This window comes from Saimiri boliviensis, chromosome 4 (genome assembly GCF_048565385.1).
Source record: "Saimiri boliviensis isolate mSaiBol1 chromosome 4, mSaiBol1.pri, whole genome shotgun sequence".
Lineage (NCBI taxonomy): Eukaryota > Metazoa > Chordata > Mammalia > Primates > Cebidae > Saimiri > Saimiri boliviensis.
Window position 1 is genome coordinate 87,882,580 of NC_133452.1, and position 26,331 is coordinate 87,908,910.

The 26,331-nt window shown below is 40.9% G+C and overlaps 1 protein-coding gene across 4 annotated transcripts in view; it reads left to right on the forward strand.

Annotated features, from left to right (window-relative positions):
• The window catches only part of UBR2 (ubiquitin protein ligase E3 component n-recognin 2), a 126,252-nt gene that overhangs the window by 95,076 nt on the left and 4,845 nt on the right, over positions 1 to 26,331 (forward strand). For 2 of the 4 annotated variants that reach the window (XM_039467489.2, XM_039467488.2), the window contains exons 33-45: positions 914 to 1,017; positions 1,677 to 1,755; positions 5,211 to 5,359; positions 5,777 to 5,832; positions 11,931 to 12,027; positions 12,272 to 12,339; positions 14,220 to 14,355; positions 14,986 to 15,076; positions 17,723 to 17,853; positions 18,887 to 18,995; positions 21,878 to 21,934; positions 23,440 to 23,517; positions 25,560 to 25,730. In XM_039467489.2, coding sequence (XP_039323423.2) covers positions 914 to 1,017; positions 1,677 to 1,755; positions 5,211 to 5,359; positions 5,777 to 5,832; positions 11,931 to 12,027; positions 12,272 to 12,339; positions 14,220 to 14,355; positions 14,986 to 15,076; positions 17,723 to 17,853; positions 18,887 to 18,995; positions 21,878 to 21,934; positions 23,440 to 23,517; positions 25,560 to 25,730 — 1,326 coding nt within the window. Of the gene's footprint in view, positions 1 to 913; positions 1,018 to 1,676; positions 1,757 to 5,210; positions 5,360 to 5,776; positions 5,833 to 11,930; positions 12,028 to 12,271; positions 12,340 to 14,219; positions 14,356 to 14,985; positions 15,077 to 17,722; positions 17,854 to 18,886; positions 18,996 to 21,877; positions 21,935 to 23,439; positions 23,518 to 25,559; positions 25,731 to 26,331 lie in introns of those variants that run through there. The other 2 variants (XM_074397808.1, XM_039467491.2) reach the window with 2 other exon arrangements.

The following is a 26,331-nucleotide window of genomic DNA, read 5'->3' on the forward strand; positions in this document are numbered from 1 at the left end:
TCAGTTCAAAACAAAGTCAGTTTTTTCTTGTCAGTTTTAGGAGTTAAAAATTGTGGTGTCTTAGTCTATGCTACCACAAAATGTTCTTAAAATATTAGTAGATTTGAGTGTAAGCTCATGCTTTTTAATTATAAAAGAATATCATGGTACTGACTTACCTGCATTTGAACTGATAAAGAAATTAATTACTGTTAGATTGAGGTTAAGTGTGTGTAAGAAGAAATCACCTTTGTTGGATTTCACCTGCCACTTTATTGGTCCACTTTTTGATTTTTGCCCATGAGATTCTATTATGGTTTAGTCATATTTGAATACAGTCATGAAAAGAACACAGGCTCTGGAATCTGACAGAGCCAAGTTTGAATGCTAGCTTTGTCCCTTATTTGGCCTTAGTCAAGTTACATAGCTCTAAACCTCAGTTTCCTCATCTGTAAAATGGGGACAATAATACAACCTGTTACAAAATATAGGAATACAACCTATACAAATAATACAGGAATACAACCTGTGCAAATAATAATACAACCTAAAACAAAATGTAGGGATATTTTGAGGGTTAAATCTAATACCATAGGATAGTTGCAGTAAAATGATTTACTAACTGCCTGTAACATAATAAGCACATGGTAGATATTAATAGTGACAGCGATTGTGATACTTAAGAAATTTTAGCAAATTCCATTACTGAAGAGTGAGATTTTTAATACAGTGTTATTACCATCATATTGACAAATAATAGATTCATTTCCATTGGCCAACATCCTGAATTTTTTTAAGGCAACAAATTTTCCCTTATCCTTTTTGTTTTTAATATTTGGAGTGTGTCTAAAATATGCCTATGATCATTTAAGGAGTCTTTTGTATCTTAAGGAACAATAATAAGACACTAAATACTTTCTATAATCTTTTCTAGCAGGTTAAATTTTTCAGACCAACCAAATCTGACTCAGTGGATTAGAACAATATCTCAGCAAATAAAAGCATTACAGTTTCTTAGGAAAGAAGAAAGTACTCCTAGTAAGTTCTGGTAACCTGTTTTCATTTTTCCCTAAAGTCCGAGGTCATCAGAAAATGTTTTTCCAGAAGAAATTGTTTAAAAGTAAAACCTCCCAGTTAAAATTTTGACTCATTCTAATTTTCCTTGTCTTAATAAACGAAATTTGACTTCACTGCATTACTCCTTATTCCTTAAACACACAAGTTCATGTGAAGTTTATAATAAACACTTCTCACTTATTCCCCCATTTTATTGAAGAGCTTCTGGAGGTGGGGGAGATGTAACTGAGCGTTGCAGAGCTAGCTTTAGTTCTTGGTGGGCTAACTCGCCTTACTGTTGGCATTCCCAAAGGCGTCCCAAGTTTCACGTACCATGCACTGCACTTATGACCTTGTGGGAATGTAATATGAACAGGATTTATATCACTGGTTTTCACAGAAACAGAATAGGTACTCATGTTTTTGTTTTAGTGGCTGCACTATGAGGAAAAGCATAGATAACTGAAGAAAGGGCCTTGGTCAACTAGAGCAATAGTGTTTTCATGTTTCATATGGTTGTTTTGCCAGTTTTTATTAGAGAATTTTTTTCCTATTTTTTAAATTTCTTTAACTATATGACCATACTTTATAGGAATATTATCATTTATTGAATAATGGTATAAAAATGCCTGTTTCTATAGATAATGCCTCTTCAAAGAATTCAGAAAAGATGGATGAACTACAGCTCCCTGAAGGGTTCAGGCCTGATTTTCATCCTAAGTGAGTATATTATTTTATTCCTTTTAAATCTGACCCATTTGAAATAAATGATTAAGTCAGCGGTTAGGAGGAATATGATTTGGCAAGCAAGGGAGCAAAATGTTATAGGATAGCGATCTTTAGTTCTAACATTTAAGCAGAGGCTGAGACAGGAAGATAGTGTGAGCCAGGAGGTGGGGGCTGCAGTGAACCTTCACTGTGCCACTGCACTCCAGTCTGGGTGACAGTGTGACCCTGTCTCAAAAACAACAGCAAAAAATGTTTAAGCATTACATGATGGTATTTACTGCTGTACATTGAAAAAAGTCTAAGAGCCACGTGGCATGTTTAACTCTCACCTCTTTCTCTGTACCTCAATTCCCTCATCTGTTAAGTTAGGTTAATTCATAGGTGTTATTAGAATAAAGTGATATAATGTACGTAAAGCTACCTGGAAGCTGTGCCTGGCAGGTACTAAGTAATTCAATAAATACAGACCTATAAGACTTGAATAGAAGAAGCATCAGGCCAGGTGTGGTGGCTCAAACCTATAATCCCAGCACTTTGGGAGACCAAGGCTCCCAAAGATCACTTGATCAGGAATTCAAGACCAGCCTAGCCAACACGGTGAAACCCTGTCTCTCCTAAAAATACAAAAATTAGCTGGGTGTGGTGGTGCACACTTGTAATCTTAGCTACTTGGTAGGCTGAGGCAGGAGAATCAGTTGAACTCGGAAGGCGGGGATTGCAATGAGCCAAGATCGCACCAATCAATACACTCCAGTCTAAGCGACAGACAGAGATTCCATCTCAAAAAAAAAGAAAAGAAAGAAAAAACTTCAGTCTTCTGTCTGCCCAGTCCCCTAGTCCTGTTGCTGTGTTTGTCACTTCTAGTGTTTACTTCCGTATTTCTAATGGACAGTATTTTCACTGTTGACTGGTAAATTATTTCAGTTTTTGGTTAAATCTAGTTGTCAATTTTACTTTATAATAACTGTGTTTCTGCTATACAAGTTGCATATTAGAATTATATTTCCTTTCTTGTACAGTTTTGTCTTTTTTATAATTAAAAATTGCCTTGTCTTTTTCATGTACTTTTTATCTGTATATGTATTTTTTTTTTTTTTTCTGAATGGTACAGTAGATCTCTCCAGTGCCTAACAGTTTTTCTTTTTCTTTTTTTTTTTTCTCTTTTTTGAGAGAGAGTGTCGCTCTGTCACCCGGGCTGGAGTGCAGTGGCGTGATCTCAGCTCACTGCAACCTCCCCTCCCAGATTCAAACAATTCTCCTGCCTCAGCCTCCTAAGTAGCTGGGACTACAGGCATGCACTACCACGCCCGACTAATTTTTGTATTTTTAGTTGAGATGAGGTTTCTCCATTGTTGCCCAGGCTGGTCTCAAACTCCTGACCTCAGGTGATCCAACCGTCTCGGCCGCCCAAAGTGCTGGGATTACAGGAGTAAGCCACCGTACCTGGCTTCCTGACAGCTTTTCTAAGTGCTCAGACATGTCAGATGATCCCTCCTTCCCTACACAGCCTCTGTTCTCTTGCAGTCAAGATGGGGGACAGCTGTCACTCCTCTTGGCCCTGCTCCTCTTATTTTCTGGATTGAGTGTCTTCCTCTTTCTTAAATACTTGCTCTTTTTGCAGATTCCTAAGAAAAGATACCTGGATGGTATATTTTCATGTTTGAAAATATGTTCATTTTATTCATATGCTCAATTGATAGTGTAGAATTAGAGGTTAGAAGTAACTTTTCATCTAGATTTTGAAGCTATTATTTTACTAAATTCTATATCCATTGAGAAATTAATGCCATTCTAATTCCTGTTCCTTTGTAACTATTTTTGTTTTTTGTTTTTGTTTTTTTGAGATGGAGTCTCGCTCCGTCACCCAGGCTGGAGTGCAGTGGCAAGATTTTGGCTCACTGCAACCTCCGCCTCCCTAGGTTCAAGTGATTCTCCTGCCTCAGGCTCCTGAGTAGCTGGGACTACATGTGTGGGCCACCATGCGCGGCTAATTTTTTGGTTTTGTTTTTTTTGTTTTTTTTGAGACAGTCTCACTCCGTCACCAGGCACCAGGCTGGAGTGCAGTGGCGCAACCTCGGCTCACTGCAGCCTCCGCCTCCCAAGTTCAAGCAATTCTCCTGCCTCAACCTCCTGAGGAGCTGGGACTACAGGCGCGTGCTACCACGTCCAGCTAATTTTTTTGTATTTTTAGTAGAGACGGCGTTTCACCATGTTAGCCAGGATGGTCTCAATCTCCTAATCTCGTGATCTGCCCACCTCGGCCTCCCAAAGTGCTGGGATTATAGGCGTGAACAACCTCACCCGACTCTATTTTTGTTTTTTTGAGACAGGTTCTCACTCTGTCACCCAGGATAGAGTGCAGTGGTGCGATCTCGGTTCACTGAAACCTCTGCTTCCTGGGTTCAAGCAATTCTTCTGTCTCACCCTCCCAAGTAGCTGGGATTACAGACGTGAGCCACCACACCTGGCTAATTTTTGTATTTTTAGTAGAGACGGGGTTTCACACCATGTTGGTCAGGCTGGTCTCGAACTTCTGGCCTCAGATGATCCACTCACCTCGGCCTCCTAAAGTGCTGTGATTACAGGCGTCAGCCACCACATCCAGGCACTTTTTTATAATTTTTTTAGATATGAGTTCTCTCTACATTGTCCAGGCTGGCCTTGAACTCCTGGGCTCAAGTGATCCTCCTGTCTCAGCCTCCCGAGTAGTTGGGATTACAGGTGTGAGCCACCATGCCTGGTTCCTTTGTACCTCTATTACTACATTTTTTTTTTTTTTTTTGAGACAGAGTCTCACTCTTGTCACCCAGGATGACGTGACAAAGTCGTGCAGTGGCACGATCTCAGGTCACTGCAACCTCTGCCACCCAGTTTCAAGGGATTCTCCTACCTCAGCCTCCTAAGTAGGTGGGACTACAAACATGCACCATCATGCCCCACTAATTTTTTGTATTTTTAGTAGAGACAGGGTTTCCTCTTGAGCATAAGGAAACCTGATGGACACATTGGAGCTTGCTGACTTGTAAGCCTCATGGTAAAGATGATCAGGACACCTCCAGTCTTTTACATGGTGACCCCCAGATGTCAGTGTATAAAAACAAGTTTCCCCTATTGTTCACTGGAAAAACTAATCTCTGTGGCACGGGGTGTACACTGCTGATGTTCTCAGGATGGGAAACAGGGTCAGGGGTCTCACTGTTTAGTTTGTAGACCTTTGCCCAGCACCCTGTTTTCACCCTATTTGTGCCTCACCCCTGCTAAATCAAAAAGCCTAACTCCTCTTGGGCAGCCGCAGTTCGCATACCTCTAATCACTTTGCATACAGTTACCTCTAGATACATGTTAAGTGGTTCAATTTCAGTATAGCAAAGAGCTGTTAAGAAACTGAATCATTTGTTTGATATGTGCACATTGTTCTGAGCTAATTTTACACATGTTTACTTCAGGAACCCTTATTCTGAGAGCATAAAAGAAATGCTAACGACATTTGGAACTGCTACATACAAGGTGGGACTAAAGGTTCATCCCAATGAAGAGGATCCTCGTGTGCCCATAATGTGTTGGGGTAGCTGTGCATACACCATCCAAAGCATAGGTAAGAGATTTACAGCTATTCCTCTGTAAGTCACAAGCATTCGTTGATAAGAATTATGTGTAGGATCATGTTTTTAAATGAAATGTTTAAAGTGGGCAACAATGTGAAGAAATAATAATAAAAGACTGAGAAGCAAGAAATGTAGTGTACTAACAAAATACTAGTTTGATAGTTCATAAATTAACCACAGCAACAGAGAACTCTTGGTGGTGGTTATAGCTTCTTGACAGTTGAAGAAATGTACTGTTCATTTTTACTCTGTAACCAAACTTAATTCTTGTGAAATGACTTTGAAGATTCTGAAACCTGACAATATTGTACTGTCTGCGGAATTGGGTTTTTTTTAACCTTTTAAAAAAATTATATAAAAATGTACATAACATAAAATTTACCATTTTAACCATGTTTAATTCATAGAAAGAATTCTGAGTGATGAAGATAAACCATTGTTTGGTCCTTTACCTTGCAGGCTGGTAAGTTCTCAGTTTATTCAGTTCATGAAAGGGTGGAATGGAAGTTAGGTGGTTCTGCTTCTTTTAATCTCATGGACCTGCAGTAGTTACTTACTGCATTCACTTCTGTCATAGTAAAAACCCGTTTTCTGTAAGGATATTAAGTAACGTTTGTGGTTTAGTTTTTCTTTTAAGTAAACTTCATGAGGCCAGGTGCAGTGGCTCATACTTGTAATCCCAGTACTTGGGAGGCCAAGGCAGGTCACGAGATTAAGAGATCAGACCATCCTGACCAACATGGTGAAACCCTGTCTCTACTAAAAATATACAAAAATTACCTGGGCATAGTGGCGTGCCTGTAGTCCTAGCTACTTGGGAGACTGAGGCAGGAGAATCGCATGAACCCAGGAGGTGGAGGTTGGAGTGAGCCGAGATCACAGCAATGCACTCCAGCCTGGCAGCAGAGCTAGACGCCATCTCAAAATAAAATTGTTTTAATTAATTAAAAAAATAAACTTCATGAAATAACTATACCTCTCTTTTCATTCAGAGCTCTTGGTGAAGTACTTGAAAATAGGGAAAACTAAAACTAGAGTACTTAGTCTTGAGTTTTTAACACTATAAATGGAAATATAAAACAGCACACATTTAACCATCTTTTAAAAGCAACGTGTATAAATAAGTGCAAATTAATGTCAAACTGAGTATATTTAATGCTGAGGAAAACAAAGGAGTATACAGTCAAAGCTTGCTTGTTTTCACTTTGTAGCTAGTATCTGCCGATGTCATAAACTTCCCGCTGTTTAAGCCTTCAATCATAAACGTGCTTTTGAGGCCAGTCATAATGGCTCACACCTGTAAATCCCAGCACTTTGGGAGGTCAAGGGAAGAAAGATGGCTTGATCCCAGGAGTTCAAGACCATCTTGGGCAACATAATGAGACTCCATCTCTACAAAACTTTTTTTTTTTTAATTAGCCAGCTATGGTGGCATGCATCTGTAGTCCCAGGCACTCAGGAGGCTGAGGTGGGAGGCTCACTTGAGCCCAGGAAGTCAAGGCTACAGTGAGCAATGGTCACATCACTATACTCCAGCCTGGGTGACAGAGTGAGACCCTGTCTCAAAAAAAACAAAAGTGCCTTTGAGAGCAAAGTCATCTCGTTTTATTCATGTAGAATCACCTGGAAGATTTTGGGGGGATTGTTTGTTTTGTTTTTCCTCAAACAGAAGTTGTGAAAGAGAGAGAGAGAGTGTGTGTGTGTTTGTGTGTGTGTGTGTGTGTGTGTTTAATATCAGGCCCTAACACAGATCAGTTAAATCAGTTTTTGAAGATGGACACTAATATTTTTTAAAAGCTTCTTGGGAGTTAGGATTGAGAACCAGTGATATAAGGACCTAACCAAGAAACAAAAACCAGTATAGAAAATAGAGTTATATGGGACAACTTATCAACTAGTTTGCTGGCTTTTGTCATTGCACACACCTAGTCTCTGGACCCTTATTTATTTGTTTACTTTTAAAGCATCAAGGCCTTCTTTATTGTTTCAGGACTATAGCTTCAGTATCAGACATTCTCAGCTGGAAGTTCTGCATTAAAAATCTCTTTGGAGGCCGGGCGCGGTGGCTCACACCTGTAATCCCAGCACTTTGGGAGGCCGAGGCGGGTGGATCACGAGGTCAGGAGATCGAGACCATCCTGGTCAACATAGTGAAACCCCGTCTCTACTAAAAAAAAAAAAAAAATACGAAAAATTAGCTGGGCATGGTGGCGTGTGCCTGTAATCCCAGCTACTCAGAAGGCTGAGGTAGGAGAATTGCCTGAACCCAGGAGGCGGAGGTTGCGGTGAGCCGAGATCGCGCCATTGCACTCCAGCCTGGGTAACAAGAGCTAAACTCTGTCTCAAAAAAAAAAAAAAAAAAAAAAAAAAAAAAATCTCTTTGGAGTTTGTAAAAAATATAGGTATCTGGGCCTCTGTGGACTTACTGAACTAGAATATCTAGGGCAGGCGTCCCCAAACTGCGGCCCCCTGAGGCCATTTATCCGGCCCCCTCTACCGCCACACTTCAGGAAGGGGCACCTCTTTCATTGGTGGTCAGTGAGAGGAGCACAGTATGTGGCAGCCCTCCAACGGTCTGAGGGACAGTGAACTGGCCCCCTTTGTAAAAAGTTTAGGGGCGCCTGATCTAGGGATACGGCCTGATTGAATTTTTTTTTTTTTTTAAGGAGTCTCTCTGTATTGCCCAGGCTGGAGTACAGAACTGCAATCTCAGCTCACTGCAACCTCTAGATTGAGCTCACTGCTCACTGCAACCTCTACCTCAAGTAGCTAGATTACAGGCACGCGCCACCATGCCCAGCTAATTTTTGTATTTTTAGTAGAGACGGGATGTCACCATGTTGGCCAGGCTGGTCTCAAACTCCTGACCTCAGGTGATCACCCACCTCAGCCTCCCAAAGTGCTGGGATTACAGATATGAGCCACTGCACCCAGCCCTGAATTGCATCTTTATAGTAAATCAGCAGAATGGCAATTCATATCAGTCTTGACTATGATATGATCGATGATCAATGTTGGCAATGATGTTTTTTTGCCACACTAAGAGTTAGTATGTCGATTATTGAAAAGACAGGTATATAGGATAGAATTTTATCTAGTTTTCAAGGCAGTTTTATACATTTCTTGATTATATATACTTCAGACTACTTCGGGATACTCTGGCTGCTACTGCGTCTACTTTTTTCTATTGATATGGTTTTGTGTTAATTATTTTACATTGATTAACTTTCTTTTTCTGGTTGTTTCTTTCATTGATTAATTTTCACATGTTAAGCTAATCTTGCATTCTTGAAATAATTTCAACCTGTTTATGTATATTATCCATTTTTATATATCACTATGCATTTGACTTGTGATATGTTATTTTTTATTTCTCATTTTTTTTAGAGACAGAGTCTCACTATGTTGCCCAGGCTGGTCTCAAACTTCTAGGCTCAAGGGAGCCTCCCACTTAAACCTTCCAAAGTGTTGGAATTACAGGCATGAGCTACTGCACATGGCCATGTGATGTTTTGTCTTAAGATTTTACACCTATGCATCTAAGAGAGATTGGCCTGTTTTTTTTTTTTTCTTGTAAGATTTTGGCATCAAAGTTATGCTGGCCTTATAAAATGCAGTCTAGGCAGGGTGCAGTGGTTCATGCCTGTAACCCCAGCACTTTGGGAGGCCAAGGTGGGCAGATCACCTGAGGTCAGGAGTTCAAGACCAGTCTGGCCAACATGGTGAAACCCCATCTTTGCTAAAAATACAAAAATTAGCCAGGCATGGTGATGAGCACCTGTAATCCCAGCTACTTGGGTGGCTGAGGCAGGAGAATCACTTGAACCGAGGAGGCAGAGGTTGCAGTGAACTACGATCTTATTTAATTTTTTAAAGTATGTAACTATTACGGTGAACAACTTCTGTTTTCCTGACTCCATTGTTAAAACTCATGAATAACTCCATTCACTCCTGTATCAGAGGATAAGGAATCCCATTACCCTTTCTTCTGTGTGGTTGGGAAGAATGCCTATCTGTGGAATCCGTCTCTTCCCCATCAGTGCCCTCTGTTTCTCTCCATGCACTTCCTCTGTGGACGAGTGTGCTTAGTTATCCTCTTACGCTTGCTCTCAGTGTTGCCTTCCTTCAGTCTAGCACCCTAGCTCTTTGCTTCCTTTCTTTGGCCAAGTGATTTTAAAGCATGTTTTATTTTATTTTACAGATAATCTGTGTGGTGAAAAAATGTTTAAATACAGATTTTAAAAAAGAAAAAGCAGTTTTTAATTTCATTTTCTATTTTATATTCGAGAGAGAGAGAGAGCCAACAGTTCTTTTTTTTTTCTTTTCTTTTTGGAGAGAGTCCTGCTCTGCCACCCAGGCTGGAGAGCAGTGGCGCGATCTCGGCTCACTGCAACCTCTGCCTCCTGGGTTCAAGCGATTCTCCTGCCTCAGTCTCTTGAGTAGCTGGGATTACAGGTTCACACCACCACACCTTGCTATTTTGTGTTTTTAGTAAAGACAAGAGTTGGCCGGGCGCGGTGGCTCAAGCCTGTAATCTCAGCACTTTGGGAGGCCGAGGCGGGCGGATCACAAGGTCAAGAGATCGAGACCATCCTGGTCAACATGGTAAAACCCCGTCTCTACTAAAAATACAAAGAATTAGCTGGGCATGGTGGCGCGTGCCTGTAATCCCAGCTACTCAGGAGGCTGAGGCAGGAGAATTACCTGAACCCAGGAGGCGGAGGTTGCGGTGAGCCGAGATCGCGCCATTGCACTCCAACCTGGAGTAACTCCAGTAACAATAGCGAAACTCCGTCTCAAAAAAAAAAAAAAAAAAAAAAAAGAGTTTCACCATCTTGGCCAGGTGGTCTTAAACTCCTGACCTCAGGTGGTCTACCCGCCTCAGCCTCCCAAAGTGCTGAGATTACAGGTGTGAGCCACTGCACCCAGCCTGGATAAATTATTTAGCCTGGGCATTCACATTCAGTTGGTCAGCAGAGTCTGTGAAATTCTTTCCATTCCTTCTACTCATTTGGTTCAGCCCCATTATCATTTCTTGCCTAGATTATTGTAACAGTTTTTACCAAGAATCTCAGCCTTCTCTAATACGTTTTCAAAGGATTTCCTCTAAAAACAACCCTAATCATATTCTTCATACTTCTACAAACTTCTTAACCTATTTCTCCATTATCACCTCCTCCCAGTTCCCGCCCCTGTGGTCCAGACTTGTAGAATCACTGCGAATTCCTCAATGCTAGTTCCCAAGCCTTGCATATTCCATTTCCTCCGTCTAGAATGCCCTGAGCAGACTTCTACTCTAATATGCTGTTCAAGCTTTCCTTTCCCCAAGAAAGCCCTCTGAGCATGTACTGTGAGTTAGAGTTCTCTCATCTGTGATGCCTGCCTCCTTCCCCACTTTCTTCCTTTCCCACCCCCAGGGCTTTAAGCTCTTTGAGAGCAGGAGGAGGGAGAATGAGTTTTATTTGAAGATCTTCAGAACCAAGACCTAGTGTATATAGTAGGACCTCAATATTAATTGAACCACACAACATTACAGAAAATTTGGAAAATGAAAAAACAAGCAGGAAGGAAAAAGTCATCAACTTATCACATATCCATCTTTTTCTATTAGCATATTTATGCTTGATTACAATTGGTACTCACATGTAGCTTTGTTTTTGCCTTATTCTTTAAATCAAGAGTTTTCTTATTATTGCATTTTAGTCCTCATAACAGTTTTATTAGCTGCAGGCACCCTCATTTGTGCCCCCATTTTATTGGATATGTCCAAATACCTATTTAGGATACTCCAAATATTGGGGAAACTACATTTAGAGAATCTCTTTAGGATACTCTACATTTTAAAGAAGAGTATCCACATTTTAGAATATCTCTGTAGGATAAACATAAGAAATACATGTTTTAGAGTATCTTTTTGGGATAAAAATAAAGAAATACTGCATCTGCATCTTGGCTTGTGTGTTTGGTTTTTGAGATAGAGTCTTGCTCTGTTGCCCAGGCTGGAGTACAGTGGCGCAATCTTAGCTCACTGCAACCTCCACCTCCAAGGTTCAAGCAGTTCTCCTGCCTCAGCCTCTCAAGTAGCTGGAACTGTAGGAATGCACCACCACGCCCGGCTAATTTTCTGTTTTTAGTAGAGACAGGATTTCTCCATGTTGGCCAGCCTGGTCTCGAACTCCTGACCTCAGGTGATCTGCCCATCTCGGCCTCCCAAAGTGCTGGGATTACAGGCGTGAGCCACCACTCCCGGCCTGCATCTTCATCTTGAGAGTGTCCCTTGCTTTCTGTCTGTTGCATATGTTCTGTATTCTTTTCTTCTCTAGAGAAAGCCAGCAACATGGTGGCAAAGAGATAGGTTTCATTTATTCAGCATACACTTAGACATTTCCCATTTCATTTATCCTGTGTTAGAGACATGTCATTGAGATGTCACAGATTTAGTTCCATACCATCTAGAGCAGTTTCATTGTGCATCCAGCTGTGCTCTGAACTAGCATTCCTGAAAGACAACTGCTTTATATGTTGGTTTTTTAATTAATTGTGTTGGTTTCTTTAATTCAGGATGACTGTCTTAGGTCACTGACGAGATTTGCAGCAGCACACTGGACAGTAGCATCACTTTCAGTGGTGCAAGGACATTTTTGTAAACTTTTTGCATGTGAGTATTAATACATTTGTAATGCATGTTATGGTCATTTCTCATCCTCTGAAATTTTGTTTTTAATGGTTCAGCTTCTCTCAATAATGAATTAAATATTTAGTAGTACTGGTTTTCTTATATGTAAGCTCTAGCTTATAAATTCTTATGTATCTTGCAAGAAGATAAATTTAAAGCAGATTATACACATTTTAACATATGTTGTCATATGAAATATGCTAATGTATTTTCTTTAAATCCCTAGCATTGGTGCCTAATGACGGCCATGAAGACCTTCCATGCATATTAGATATTGACATGTTTCATTTATTGGTGGGTATTTTGCAGTTTGTTTGAACTTCTCTGTCATATTATGTAACTTTACCTTAGGTTTGGTGAGCAGTGTAGTGGCAGACAGGAAGGAGTTATCCTATGATTTCCTTACCCCTTCTGAGTATAATTCTTTTATGAGAAACCTCAAAAAGAAAATATGTAGGAGGCTCGTTGTGAGACTTGACCCTGGTTATCAAGACATCCTCTGTCTCTTATTTTGCTTTGGGACTGAGGTCAATGTTTTAGCCTCTCTGTGCTTTTTAACCTGTAAAGAGATTAAAAACACCAGCAACAGGCCGGGTGCAATGGCCCACGCCTATAATGCAAACACTTTGCAAGGCCAAGGTGGACGGATTACTTGAGGTCAGGAGTTCGAGACCAGCCTGGCCAACATGGTAAAACCCCATCTCTACTAAAAATACAAAAAATTAGCTGGGCGTGGTGGTGCACATCTGTAATCCCAGCTACTCAGAAGGCTGAGTCAGGAAAATTGCTTGAATCCAGGAAGCGGAGGTTGCAATGAGCAGAGATTGTGCAACTGCACTCCAGCCTGGACAACAGAGCAAGACTCTGTCTCAAAAAAAAACCAGAAGCCCTGCTGCTGGCCCATACAGTGCTTTTGTGCATTTTGTTGAAAATATGGCAGATACAGCCCTGTGGTCACACTACTTAGCAGCAAACACCCCCTTATAATTCAGGGAAAGGTACGTCTTCTGAGCAGGTATATCCTGGTGCTAAGACACACAGCTTTCCAAATAGTGGGTGACCAAATTTCAGCCCCACCTCAACTGGGTTCCCTTGCACAGGATACAGAGTGTGCCACCACACCCAGCAGCCCCAAGTGCTGTCCCCTTATTCTCTGGACCTCAGATTCTGCGCCTTTTAAGTTGGTTAGTGCCTACTTCACATGACTATGTCATAACTCAATGAGTTAATCCATGTAAAGCACTTAGAGCAATATATTCCTAAGAATGCTGGCTATTACTGTTCTCATTGCTGCGACTAATACCACCACCACTTATACTGCCATACAGCTAGCAAGAGGCCAACAAAGCTAAAGCTAGCATTTGTGCACCTGTCAGCTTTTACATACATTCACACTTACATCTCTACTGTTTACACAAACATATTATCTCTAGTTTACCAAGAGAAAAACTGAGGCCTCAGCAGAGTAAATTTGTGTAAAAAAGCTCGTAAGAGGAGGAGGTAGGATTCATATCTACATCTTTGTGTGTCCAAAACCCATGTTTTTTCAAGTGCCTACTCCCTGGAAAGAGTTCAAATATTGTTTTTATTATTATTAACAGTAAGGTATGTATAGGGGACCTACTGGATTAATGAAGTCATAGTACCCACCAAGAGTTCTGTAACTCTTGTCTCTTCATGTAGCCAGTCCTGTTGGATTTTCTAACGTGTATACCCTTTCTTTAAGAACAAAGATTTCTTAAAGGGAGATGCTAAACTCAGGAGAGATCACAGTAAGAAAATGGAAATGTGGCTGGGTGTGGTGGCTCACGCCTGTAATCCCAGCACTTTGGGAGGCCAGGGCACGCAGATCACCTGAGGTCAGGAGTTTGAGACCAGCCTGGCCAATGTGGTGAAACCCTGACTCTACTAAAATTACAAAAAGCGGGCATGGTGGTGCATGTCTGTAATCCCAGCTACTCAGGAGGCTGAGACAGGAGAATCACTTGAACCCAGGAGGTGGAGATTGCGGTGAACTGAGGTTGTGCCACTGCACTCCAGCCTGGGCAACAGAGTGAGAGCCTGTCATTAAAAAAAAATAAATAAATATCAAAACAGAAGTAAAAGTAAGATGGACATGTGCTTAGCAGCGAAAGGAAGGGCCATCTGTCTGATGTCCTGTGTTTGATGCCTAGGTGGGCATGGTGCTGGCGTTCCCTGCGTTGCACTGTCAGGATTTTTCAGGGATCAGCCTTGGCACTGGAGACCTTCACATTTTCCATCTGGTTACTATGGCACACATCATACAGATCTTACTTACCTCATGTACAGGTAACTCTTGCCTTTTTGTCAGCTTTTTGAAGGAAATATTTGGGTTGTCAGAGTTTAAGAAAAAAAGTATTAGAGGAAAAGATATTTGGATGAAAATAATAGATAAATTATAATTAGGCTACTTTTTTCTGTGTATCTGTGTATCCTCATATGAAAAGTTTTGAAACATTTCTTTCTCCTATTAAAATTTCCTGGTAATGTGAATTTTTTTTTTTTTTTTTTTAATTTTATAAGTTCAGTAACATGTAGGATAGTAATTAAATCATTTAGAATCTTATGTTTTAGATTGCCAGTTTTGTTTTAACTTACATTTGTTAATGTAAGTTAACATTGTAATGTAAGTTACATGAGTTCATCATTAAATTATGTTTTGCATTTGAAATTCCTGTTTTTCATGTACTTTAAGACAATATGTTTATTTGATTTTACTTAAAACATGCCAACTGGCTGTTTGGTTCGATGGAGATCAATACTGTGCTCCCACCTGAGGGATGAAAATTTTGCATGTTTTCTGGGAACATTTCATGTTATATGTGAGTTTATGAATATATTTGCGTGCTTACTGTCTTCAAACCTTTTGACAACACTTACCTGGGAAATACAAAGTACTAGTATTTCCTTATCTTTCAGAAGAGAATGGCATGGATCAAGAAAATCCCTCTTGTGAAGAAGAATCAGAAGTTCTTGCTTTGTATAAAACACTTCACCAGTATACGGGAAGGTGAGTTAGTTGTCTTTATATAATACACATCTCCCTAAATATTGCTAGATGGTGATAGCATAAGAAAGGAATTCGTTTGTTAATTCGGGGAAATTGTTGTCTGTTGACATTTTTTTTTTTTTTTTTTTTTTTTGAGACGGAGTTTCGCTCTTGTTACCCAGGCTGGAGTGCAATGGCGTGATCTCGGCTCACCGCAACCTCCGCCTCCTGGGTTCAGGCAATTCTCCTGCCTCAGCCTCCTGAGTAGCTGGGATTACAGGCACGTGCCACCATGCTCAGCTGATTTTTTTTTTTTTGTATTTTTAGTAGAGACGGGGTTTCACCATGTTGACCAGAATGGTCTCGATCTCTTGACCTCGTGATCCACCCGCCTCAGCCTCCCAAAGTGCTGGGATTACAGGCTTGAGCCACCACGCCCGGCCTGTTGACATTTTTTTTTTTTTTAAGTACCTTCATTTTTTTGTTTTTTGTTTTTTGTTTTTTTGAGACGGCGTTTCACTTTTGTTACCCAGGCCGGAGTGCAATGGCACGCTCTTGGCTCACCGCAACCTCCTCCTCCTGGGTTCAAGCAATTCTCCTGCCTCAGCCTCCTGAGTAGCTGGGATTACAGGCACGTGCCACCATGCCCAGCTAATTTTTTGTATTTTTAGTAGAGACGGGGTTTCACCATGTTGACCAGGATGGTCTCGATCTCTTGACCTTGTGATCCACCCACCTCGGCCTCCCAAAGTGCTGGGATTACAGGCTTGAGCCACCGCGCCCGGCCCTGTTGACATATTTTTTTAAAAAGATGTAGAGTGATCTGCAGTTATTCATATACTTGTCTGAGTTATTCATATACTAACATAATTGGAAGTCTGGGAGAAAGATGATAATATGCAGAGCTTCCCACATTTATTTCGCTGTGGGACCCATCATTTGCTCAGAGGATCTGACACAGACTAGAGGCTAAATCAAATGTACTTTGGAAAGTTGCTGTTCCACAACTTACGTTGTCTCATTGGGAATAGGAATTTAAAACTGCAAATTAAATTGGCATAATTTGTTTTTAAGGTAATATTCAGTAGTGGCAGGAATAAAATGAAATTACTAGAATTTCATGTATGGTTGAGAGTCATGATTTGCTACAAATAGCAATCAGTGGTTTGCTTAGCTTTCAACAGTTTATGTCAAGAACTTGTAGGCCGGGCACGGTGGCTCACACCTATAATCCCAGCACTTTGGGAGGCTGAGGCAGGTAGATCACAAGGTCAGGAGCTCGAGACCAGCCTGGCCAATATGGTGAAACCCAGTCTCTACTAAAAATACAAAAATTAGCTGGGTGTGGTGGCAGGCACCTGTAGTCCCAGCTACTCAGGAGGCTGAGGCAGGAGGATCACTTGAATCTGGGAGGCAGAGGTTGCAGTGAGCCAAGATCATGCCACTGCACTCCAGCTTGGTGACAGAGCAAGACTCTATCTCAAAAAAAAAAAATCTGTAAAGTCAAGAATTATTAAAATATCCATTTTTTGACTAAATTATCCCATTTCTGAGAACCTACATTAACAAAACAATTCAACATATAGGAAAAAACCATATAGGCATATAAAGATGGACACTCCAGCCAGGCGCCATGGCTCAAGACTATAGTCCAGCAGATTGCTTGAGCCCAGGCATTCGAGACCAGCCTGGCCAACGTGGCGAAACAAAAAATACAAAAATTAGCCGGGCATGGTGGCATATGCCTGTAGTCCCATCTTCTCAGGAAGTTGAAGTAGCCAGATCACCCAGGGAAGTAAAAGCTGCAGTGAGCCATCGCACCACTGCACTCCAGACTGGACAACAGAGTGAGACCCTGTCTCAAAAAGAAAAGGATGTACACTCTGAAGTTTTAAATATTAGCAAAGAATTGAAAGCAGTCTAAGTGTTTGCAGGGGAATCATTTGATATAGATAGTGATGGATGCATTCCAAAATGTTACAAATCTATTTAAAATGTGGCTTATAGGAGCTGGGTGCAGTGGCATGTCCTGTAGTCCCAGGTGATCGAGAGGCTGAGGTGGGAGGATTGCTTGAGCCCAGTAGTTTGAGTCCATCCTAGACAACTTTTCATTTTCTACATTTTCTCTTTACGTGACTGTATTACTTTTATAGATTTTAGTAATAGCATTGGAAGCTGTGTCACCAGTATACCTGGAATCCTACAGTAACATGCAACCACTTGCCTATTAACCCACTCTTTTTTTTTTTTTTTTTTTAGATGGAGTTTCGCTCTTGTTACCCAGGCTGGAGTGCAATGGCGCCATCTCGGCTCACCGCAACCTCCGCCTCCTGGGTTCAGGCAATTCTCCTGCCTCAGCCTCCTGAGTAGCTGGGATTACAGGCACACGCCACCATGCCCAGCTAGTTTTTTGTATTTTTAGTAGAGACGGGGTTTCACCATGTTGACCAGAATGGTCTCGATCTCTTGACCTCGCGATCCACCCACCTCGGCCTCCCAAAGTGCTAGGATTACAGGCGTGAGCCACCGTGCCCGGCCAACCCACTCTTTTTAAGCATACATGCCATCAGTTCCAAATGGCTGTCAACTCTGTTTTCATGCTATGCTATTAGTACAGTGACCTTTTCTTAGTAGATTTCCCAATAGGCATTTTTTTTTCTTTTTTAGTGCCTTGAAAGAAATACCATCTGGCTGGCATCTGTGGAGGAGTGTCAGAGCTGGAATCATGCCTTTCCTGAAGTGTTCTGCTTTGTTTTTTCATTACTTAAATGGAGTTCCTTCCCCACCCGATATTCAAGGTAATTTATACTTTCTTCCAAAATGTAGGGACAGTTTGTAATCCTTTACTCCAGCGAATATAAAGATCACTTGCAAAAATCAAAATTGACTTAAAGTTCAAAGCATAACTAATTGACTGTGGTGATTTACACATTTATAGAATAAAACGTATGTTTATGTATATGTCTCCTTTTGTTTGGGTCTCAGCAAATGAGTATTAAACTTCTGTGTAAATGTTTTTACACCTGCAAAGCACTCCTTCCATAAAGATCTTAGTTTTCCTTTCAGATGTTAAAATGTTCAGTTATATGTTATTCATAAACAAGCCTACTCAGATTTGAAAAGGTAAAAACTGACAATTTCAAGTGATTTTTAACTTGAAACATGCATAATGTTAAAATTTAGAATACCTGTAATTAATTGCACATAAATCTGATTTTAATGTGGGAATTGATTTGCTCTTTCATAGTTGTTTTCCATGTTCTGTTTTCATTTATTTCATAAAGGTAGACTTGACTGTATCTCTGTACATTCTCACAGTGCCTGGCCCTGGCCATGCACCTGGATGCAGTGCTATTCTCTGAAAGTGTGTTGACTGGCATTTCCATTCAGTTAGTTGCTCAGGAATTATATAAAGAGTTTAATCTTCCAGATTATTTTCAGTGATGATTAGAGTTGCTATTTAAATCCATGTCTTATGGTAAAACCATCTTGTATTTATGTATTGCTTAGTCCTTTTCCAGAACCCCTATACATTATTTTTATCATTTAATGTTCACAATAACCCTGTGCAGTAGATTGTGCAGACACACCATTTTACAAATGATAACGCTGAGACACCAAGACACTGGGACCAGTTTGGTGTAGGAGTCGCCTGACTGCACTCCATACATTGTGCCATTTTCCATGGATTCCTTCCACATACCGTTCGGTTAACTTCCTACAGGTTATGTACCTGGCAGATTTGAATTCTTTGATCCTTTTTTTTTTTAAGCTCTGCTATTGCTTGCTCTTAGTTGTTATATGCACTCTTTTCTTGTTCTTCATTTGCAGTTCCTGGAACAAGCCATTTTGAACATTTATGTAACTATCTTTCCCTACCAAGCAACCTTATTTGCCTTTTTCAAGAAAATAGTGAGATAATGAATTCACTGATTGAAAGGTAATGATTATACACTTTTCTTAGTTGTATTAAATAGTTCTATGGAACCAAACTTTAGTTATCACATTCGTAGCAAAATTCTCAAATAGTGATCCTGATAGAATTCAACACAGATAACTCAAGCTGTAATAAGTAGGCCTTTTTGTTTTTTTTTTTTTTTTTTTTGAGACAGAGTCTTGCTCTGTCACCCAGGCTGGAGTGCAGTGGTGCAACCTCCAGCCTCCGTCTCCTGGGTTCAAGCAAACCTCCTGCCTCAGCCTCCTGAGTAGCTAGGATTGCAGGCATACACCACCACACCTGGCTAATTTTTTTGTGTATTTTTAGTAGAGATGTGGTTTCACCATGTTGGTCAGGCTGGTCTTGAACTCCTGACCTCAAATGATCCACCCACCTCAGCCTCCCGAAGTGCTGGGATTACAGGCATGAGCCACTGCGTCTGGCCTATGAGTAGGCCCTTTTTAGCGAAGGATCTGGCTTTTCGGCAAAATTTTGGCCAAGCTAGTGAATAGCATAAACAAATATCCATGGAAGGGGACTAGTGGTAGAAATGTTTATTTCCTTACATGAACTTACTTGTTAAGGGCTTTCTTCCATAGGTTTTTTGTTTTTAAAAGATTGGGTTTTGCCATTTTTTTTCTGACTGCCTTTGAACTCCTGGGCTGAGATAGTCTTCCCACCTCAGCCTCCTTCCTGAATAGCTGGGACTATAGGCACATGCCATCACACTCAGCTTTTCATAGATTTTTAAAGCTGAAAAAACACTTAAGGCTAGCTAGTCCAGTACCCTCAACTTTATGTTTGAGAAAACTGTGAAGTCTAGAGATAATTGGCCTGTCAATCATGTCAAGTTAGTGACTGAGTTAAATATATGGCTGCTCTGTCCACAAAATGGGGGAAAATATTTGCAAACCATATATATGATAAGGGACTAATATCCAGAATAGGCCAGGCATAGTGGCTCACCCCTGTAATCCTAGCACTTTGGGAGGCAGAGGTCGGAGGATCACTTGAGCCCAGCAGTTCAAGACCAGCCTGGGTAACATGGCGAGACCCCCACCTCTACAAAAAATGTAAAAATTAGCCAGGCATGGTGACATGCACCTGTCAGGAGACTGAAGTGGGAGGATCACTTGAGCCCTGGAGTTCGAGGCTACGGTGAGCTGTGTGCCACGCCACTGTAGCCTGGATGAGCGATTGAGACCCTGTATCAAAAGAAAAAATCCAGACTACGTATTTCCAGAATTCCTACAACTGGATGGCGACAGCAACAACAACAACAAAAAAGATTAAAAAATAGGCAAAGGACTCGAATAGGCATTTCTCCAAAGAAGATATACTAATAGCCAAAAAGCACCTGAAAAGATGCTCAACATCACTAGTCACTGCAGAAATCACAGTAAGATATCTCTTCACACCCATCAGATGGGCCATTATTTTTTTAAAATAAAATAACAAGTGTTAACAAGGATGTGGAAAAATTGGTATCTTTGTGCATGGGATATGGAAAATGATAGAGCCACTATGGAAAACAGCATGACAGTTCCTCGAAAAGATAAACATAAAATTACCTTATGATCCAGCAATTCCACTTTTAGGCACAGATTACAAAATAACCGAAAGCAGGAACTCAGATCCACATTATTATACACCCATGTTTACAGCAGCATTATTCACAGTAGCCGAAAGGTGGAAACAACCCAGATGTCCATCAACAGATGAATGGAAGCAAAAAATGTGGTGTGTGTACATACACATAGCGGAATATTATTTAGTCTTAAAAGTAGGTCAGGGGTGGTGGCACACGCCTGTAGTCCCAGTTACTTGGGAGGCTGAGGCAGGAGAATTGCTTGAACCTGGGAGGCGGAGGTTGCAGTGAGCCAAGATTGCACCACTGCACTCCAGCCTGAGTGACAGAGCAAGACTCTGTCTCAGAAAAGTAAAGGAAATTCTGATACATGCTACAACATGGATGAACCTTGAGGATTGCGCTAAGTGAAATGAGCCAGTCACAAAAGGATACAAACTGTGTGATTCCACTTCAGTGAGGTACCTAGAGCAGTCAGATTCCTACAAACAGAAAGAAAAATGGTGGCAGCCAGGGACTGGGAGAAGGAATTTCGCATTTAATGAGTACGAGTTTCAGTTGAGAAAGATGAAGAAGTTCTGGAAATGGATGGTGGTGCTGATTGCACAATATGAATGTACTTAGTGCTACAGAACATTCGACTTGCAAGTGGTTAACATGGTCATTTTAATGTTACATGTATTTTTCCACGTGTCATCTCTGTCACCCGGGCTTGATTGCAGTGGCATAGTCACAGCTAATCCTCCTGGGCTCAAGCAATCCTCCCACCTCAGCTTCCCAAGTAGCTGGGACTACAGGCACGTGCCACCACACCCAGCTAGTTTTTGTATTTTTTGTAGAGAAGGGCTTTTGCCATGTTGCCCAAGCTGGTCTCGAACTCCTGAGCTCAGGTAATCTTTACTCTTCCTGCCTCAGCCTCCCAAAGTGCAAGGATTACAGGCGTGAGCAACTGGTCAAAAAAGTTTTATTTTTAATACGAATGTTTTAGCTCCAGATAATGTTAACTTGGCATTAATATAGGTTAATATAGACTAGTTTTTCTAGAGTATCCAAATTAGTAAGATAATGATGTTTATAGCCACAAATTTTAATACTTTAAGCATTCTTACTTTTAGAAAATATTCTCCTGATTTTAAAGGTTGTAGTCAAAATAGTATTTCTCCAGGTTTCTTTTGATGCAGTAAATATGTTAAGAACATTATTTTCCTCTTATTGGCCATGGAGGGGAAAAAATTCTAGTTCTAACCCTTTAAAAGTAAAAGTGTGTTGTGTTTTTCCCCCTCTGTTTACATTAAAGTTGGTGTCTTAACAGTGAAGTTAAAAGATATCTAGAAGGTGAAAGAGATGCTATAAGGTAAGTTAAAGATCCTCAAAAACTTGATGGGATGGGAGAAAGGGTGGAATCAGGACATAAATGCTGTATTCCTTCAGAAACTGAATTCTCAAGCCTTCAGTGATTCCAAAAGGTTAAGCTATCTTGCCCTTATATTTTTTTCTTAACCTAATGATGAGAGTCTGTGAACATCAGAATTATGAACATAAATATACTACATTATTCTTGGCAGAGGAAGCAAATAACCAAATTATTATATTTTAGAATATTTGCTCTAAGAAACTATAAAGCATCACCTAGGTTTCTCTTAGCCCTATTTTTTTTCTTTCATTATGGGAAAGCTCTCCAGAAGTATGAAGAGTGAAATAAGGAGGCTCCACATGCTTACCACTCACCTTCAGTAACTATCAGTCACATCATGGCCAGTTACTTCTTAATCGTTGTTTCTTCTTCATTTCTTTTTACATTAATTCTATTCTGATTCTGTAGTGAAATATACTCTACCAGATCCTAACAAAATGTGTCTCAACTGTTGTTATACAGGTCAAGCATCTCTAATCCAAACATCTGAAATTCAGAATGTTCCCATGAGCATTCCTTTGAGCATCATGTTGGTAATCAAAAAGTTTACAGCTGGGCACGGTGGCTCACGCCTGTAATCCTAGCACTTTGGGAAGCCGAGGTGGGTGGATCACCTGAAGTCAGGAGTTCAAGACCAGCCTGGCCATCAGGGTGAAACCCCATCTTTAAAAAAAAAAAAAAAAAGGTTCCAATTCTGGAGCATTTCAGACTGCAGGTTTTAAGATTAGAGATACTCAACCTGGATTAACAATTGAGATGCATTTGTTATGATACGGTAGAGTATGCTTTACTATAGAATCCAAATCAAAGTAATGCAAATCTTCCAAACTCCAAAAAAATTCAAAACCCAAAGTACTCTGGTCCCGAGCATTTCAGATAAGGGATACTCAACCTCTGTCTCTTGGTTCTGGTAAATACATCATCCATAAAAGTCAGAAGACTAGAGGAGATTAACTGTCCTATTTGTTCCTTTTACACATCCAGAAATAACACCCCAATTTTATTAGTTGGACCACATGAAATGTCAGTTTTTGTAAGTCAGAAACGGTTGAATATCACCAATTTCATGTGATTTCACTCTGACCTCAGAAAACTCTTAATAAATGGAACAATAATCTTCAACCAGAAGTATACATCAGAATAAGCTTGGGAACTTTTGAAAAAAATACTCAGGCCACTACCTACTGAATTGTAATTTTTCTAAAGTTAGAGCCCTAGCGTGTCTATCCCTTCAAAATTCCCCCAAGTGATTTCGATGGGATTAAGAACTACTGTCTAAAATAATCCACCCTTCAGGTTAACTCCATTTCTTATCTTGGCAATAGATAAAGTAGTGAAAGGCCCCGCTGTGGTACCCCAGCTGGGCAGGTGTGCACATGAAGTGCCTCATAATATAATATGACCTACATTAACAGAGCATTTTTTAATGTTTCCCTTGTTTTCAGATATCCAAGAGAATCTAACAAATTAATAGACCTTCCAGAGGATTACAGCAGCCTCATTAATCAAGCATCCAATTTCTCGTAAGTTTTGCTCTTAGCACTGAACATTCCCTGCCACTGGAAACACCTCTCTACAAAGAACTTGAAGGATTCTGTTGTTGTTCTTTGTTTTGTTTGGGTAGAAAAGTAACATCTGTAGTATTTTATGAGAGGAGAGAAAGGAAAAAAGAGGGGTGGGGGGGAAGAAACTTGGCCAGGCTTGGTGGCTCATGCCAGTAATCCCAGCACTTTGGGAGGCCAAGGTGGGTGGATCACCTGAGGTCAGGAGTTCGAGACCAGCCTGACCAACATGGTGAAACCCCATTTCTTCTAAAAATGCAAAATTAGCCAGACGTGGTGGCGGGCACCTGTAATCACAGCCACACGGGAGGCTGAGGCAGGAGAATCATTTGAATCCAGGAGGCAGAGGTTGCAGTGAGCCAAGATCGAGCTATTGCACTCCAGCCTGGGTGACAAGATCAAAGAGCAAAACTCCATATCAAAAAAAAAAAAAAAAAAAAAAAAAAAGGAAGAATAGCATCTGCAGTACTCTGTACTGTGTAACTTATAAAAGTATCATTTCATTATGTTTCAGAATAAGTCATGGAATGGGAGCAGGAGAAGCAAATTTGATTCGTGTTTATCTAAATAATGTTTATCTAAATAATAATTGTGCTTAAAGTAATAACAGCCCTTAGTAATTTTGTTTTGTTTTGTTTTGTTTTTTGAGACCAAGTCTTGCTCTGTCGCCCAGGGATGGAGTGCAGTAGTGCTGTCTTGGCTCACTGCAACCTCCATCTCCCAGATTCTAGTGACTCTCGTACCTCAGACTCCTGGGTAGCTGGGATTATAGGCACACACCACAATGCTCAGCTGATTTTTGTATTTTTAGTAGAGACAGGATTTCACCATGTTGGCCAGGCTGGTCTCAAACTCTTGAACTCAAGCGACTGACTCACCGTCACCTTCCAGAGTGCCGGGATTACAGGCGTAAGCCACTGCACCCAGGAGTAATGTTTAATACAGTATTAAATATTTAACATACAAGCAGCATAAAGAAGAATATAATATGGGAGGCGGAGGTGGGAGGATCACTTGAGCCCAGGAGGTAGAGGCTGCAGTTAGCCACGATGGTGCCACTGCACTCCAGCCTGGATAATAGGGAGACCTTGTCTCAAGAAAAAAAAACAAGAATTTAACAGTGTAAGAACTTAAACATTACCTAGACAGTTGCAGCTCCCCAGCTGTATCTTCTTTGTTGCCTCTTCGTCCTCCGCCTGAAGATACCTATTATTCTAAATGGAATATTAAGCATTCCATTCCTATACATTTAACTACATAGGTTTCTATTTCTAAGCAGTATATATTATTATTTTGCATGGGGGTTTTTTGGTTGTTGCTTTTTGTTTTTTTTTGTTGTTGTTGTTGTTGTTGTTGTTTTTCTGAGATGGAGTTTTGTTCTTGTTGCCCAGGCTGGAATGCAGTGGTGTGATCCTGGATCACAGCAACCTCTGCCTCCCAGGTTCAAGTGATTCTCCTATCTCAACCACCCAAGTAGCTGGGACTACAGGCGCATGCCACCATGCCTGGCTAATTTTTATATTTTTAGTAGAGAAGGGGTGTCACCGTATTGGTCAGGCTAGCCTTGAACTCCTGACATGCCTTGGCCTCCCAAAGGACTGGGATTATAGGTGTGAGCCATAGCACCCAACCGATTTTGCATTCATTCAGCATTGTTTCTAAGATTTATCTGTCTTGACATGTATAACTTTATTGATTTTTCACTGCTCTATAGTATTTTATTGTATGAGAATGGCACCATTTATCTTTTTCTTCTATTGATAATTTTATTTTTTTCTCCACTTGCTGATTCTTTGACTGTTTCCAGCACATAGTCTTTGTGTACATGTGCAGAGTGTTTCCCGTTCCCGATTCTAGGAATAAATTGGCATGGACTGTGGGATATATGCTTCTTTGGCTCTACTTGACACTGCGGAATTCTTTTTCTGGGCTGGTTTTTTCGTCACTAGCTCTTTAGCCACTCTTTAGAGCAATGACTCATAGGTTTTTTTTGTCCCTTAAAGGTGCCCCAAATCAGGTGGTGATAAGAGCAGAGCCCCAACTCTGTGCCTTGTGTGTGGATCACTGCTGTGCTCCCAGAGTTACTGCTGCCAGACTGAACTGGAGGGGGAGGATGTAGGAGCCTGCACAGCTCACACCTACTCCTGCGGCTCTGGGGTGGGCATCTTCCTGAGGTAAGGCCCTGCAGGGGGCTTTGTAGCTTTGGATCTGCCTCAGTATCTGACTGTTGAGGTGTCACAAGAAACGACTATATTGCCAAGAATTTTGTGACCACTGTTGTGTGTGTGATTTACTGGAGAAACATGGAGATCCTCGTCTCCTCACATCTCACATTTGGCCCGTGCCAATTCTTTTATTATCTTCATTCCCACGCCTCTGCCCCCAACCCCAGGCGACGGTTCTGTTCCACTTTCTTCATGTCTCCCTCTAACATGAAACTTCCCGATTTTCTGTCCAGTCCAGTCAGAATTATTTTATCTGTTGTGTCTTCCTGGGTTTTGGATTTTTACCTCCATTCATAGATATTATCACAGTTCTGCATGTCAGCTTGTGCTTCGTGACTACTACGTCCTAGGCACTGAGAATGCAGTCGTCCACGGTGCAGACAAAGGTCTCTGCCCTCATGGATGGAGCTCGTTTTCTAATGAGAGAGAAGATAAGCAGGACCGACAAGAATTTAGGTAGATAGCGGTATAGGCTAAGGAGAAAAATAAAGCAGGGAGGGGAATATGAAATGGCGGCTGTGGAGCTAAATGTGAGATTTAATTATAGTAG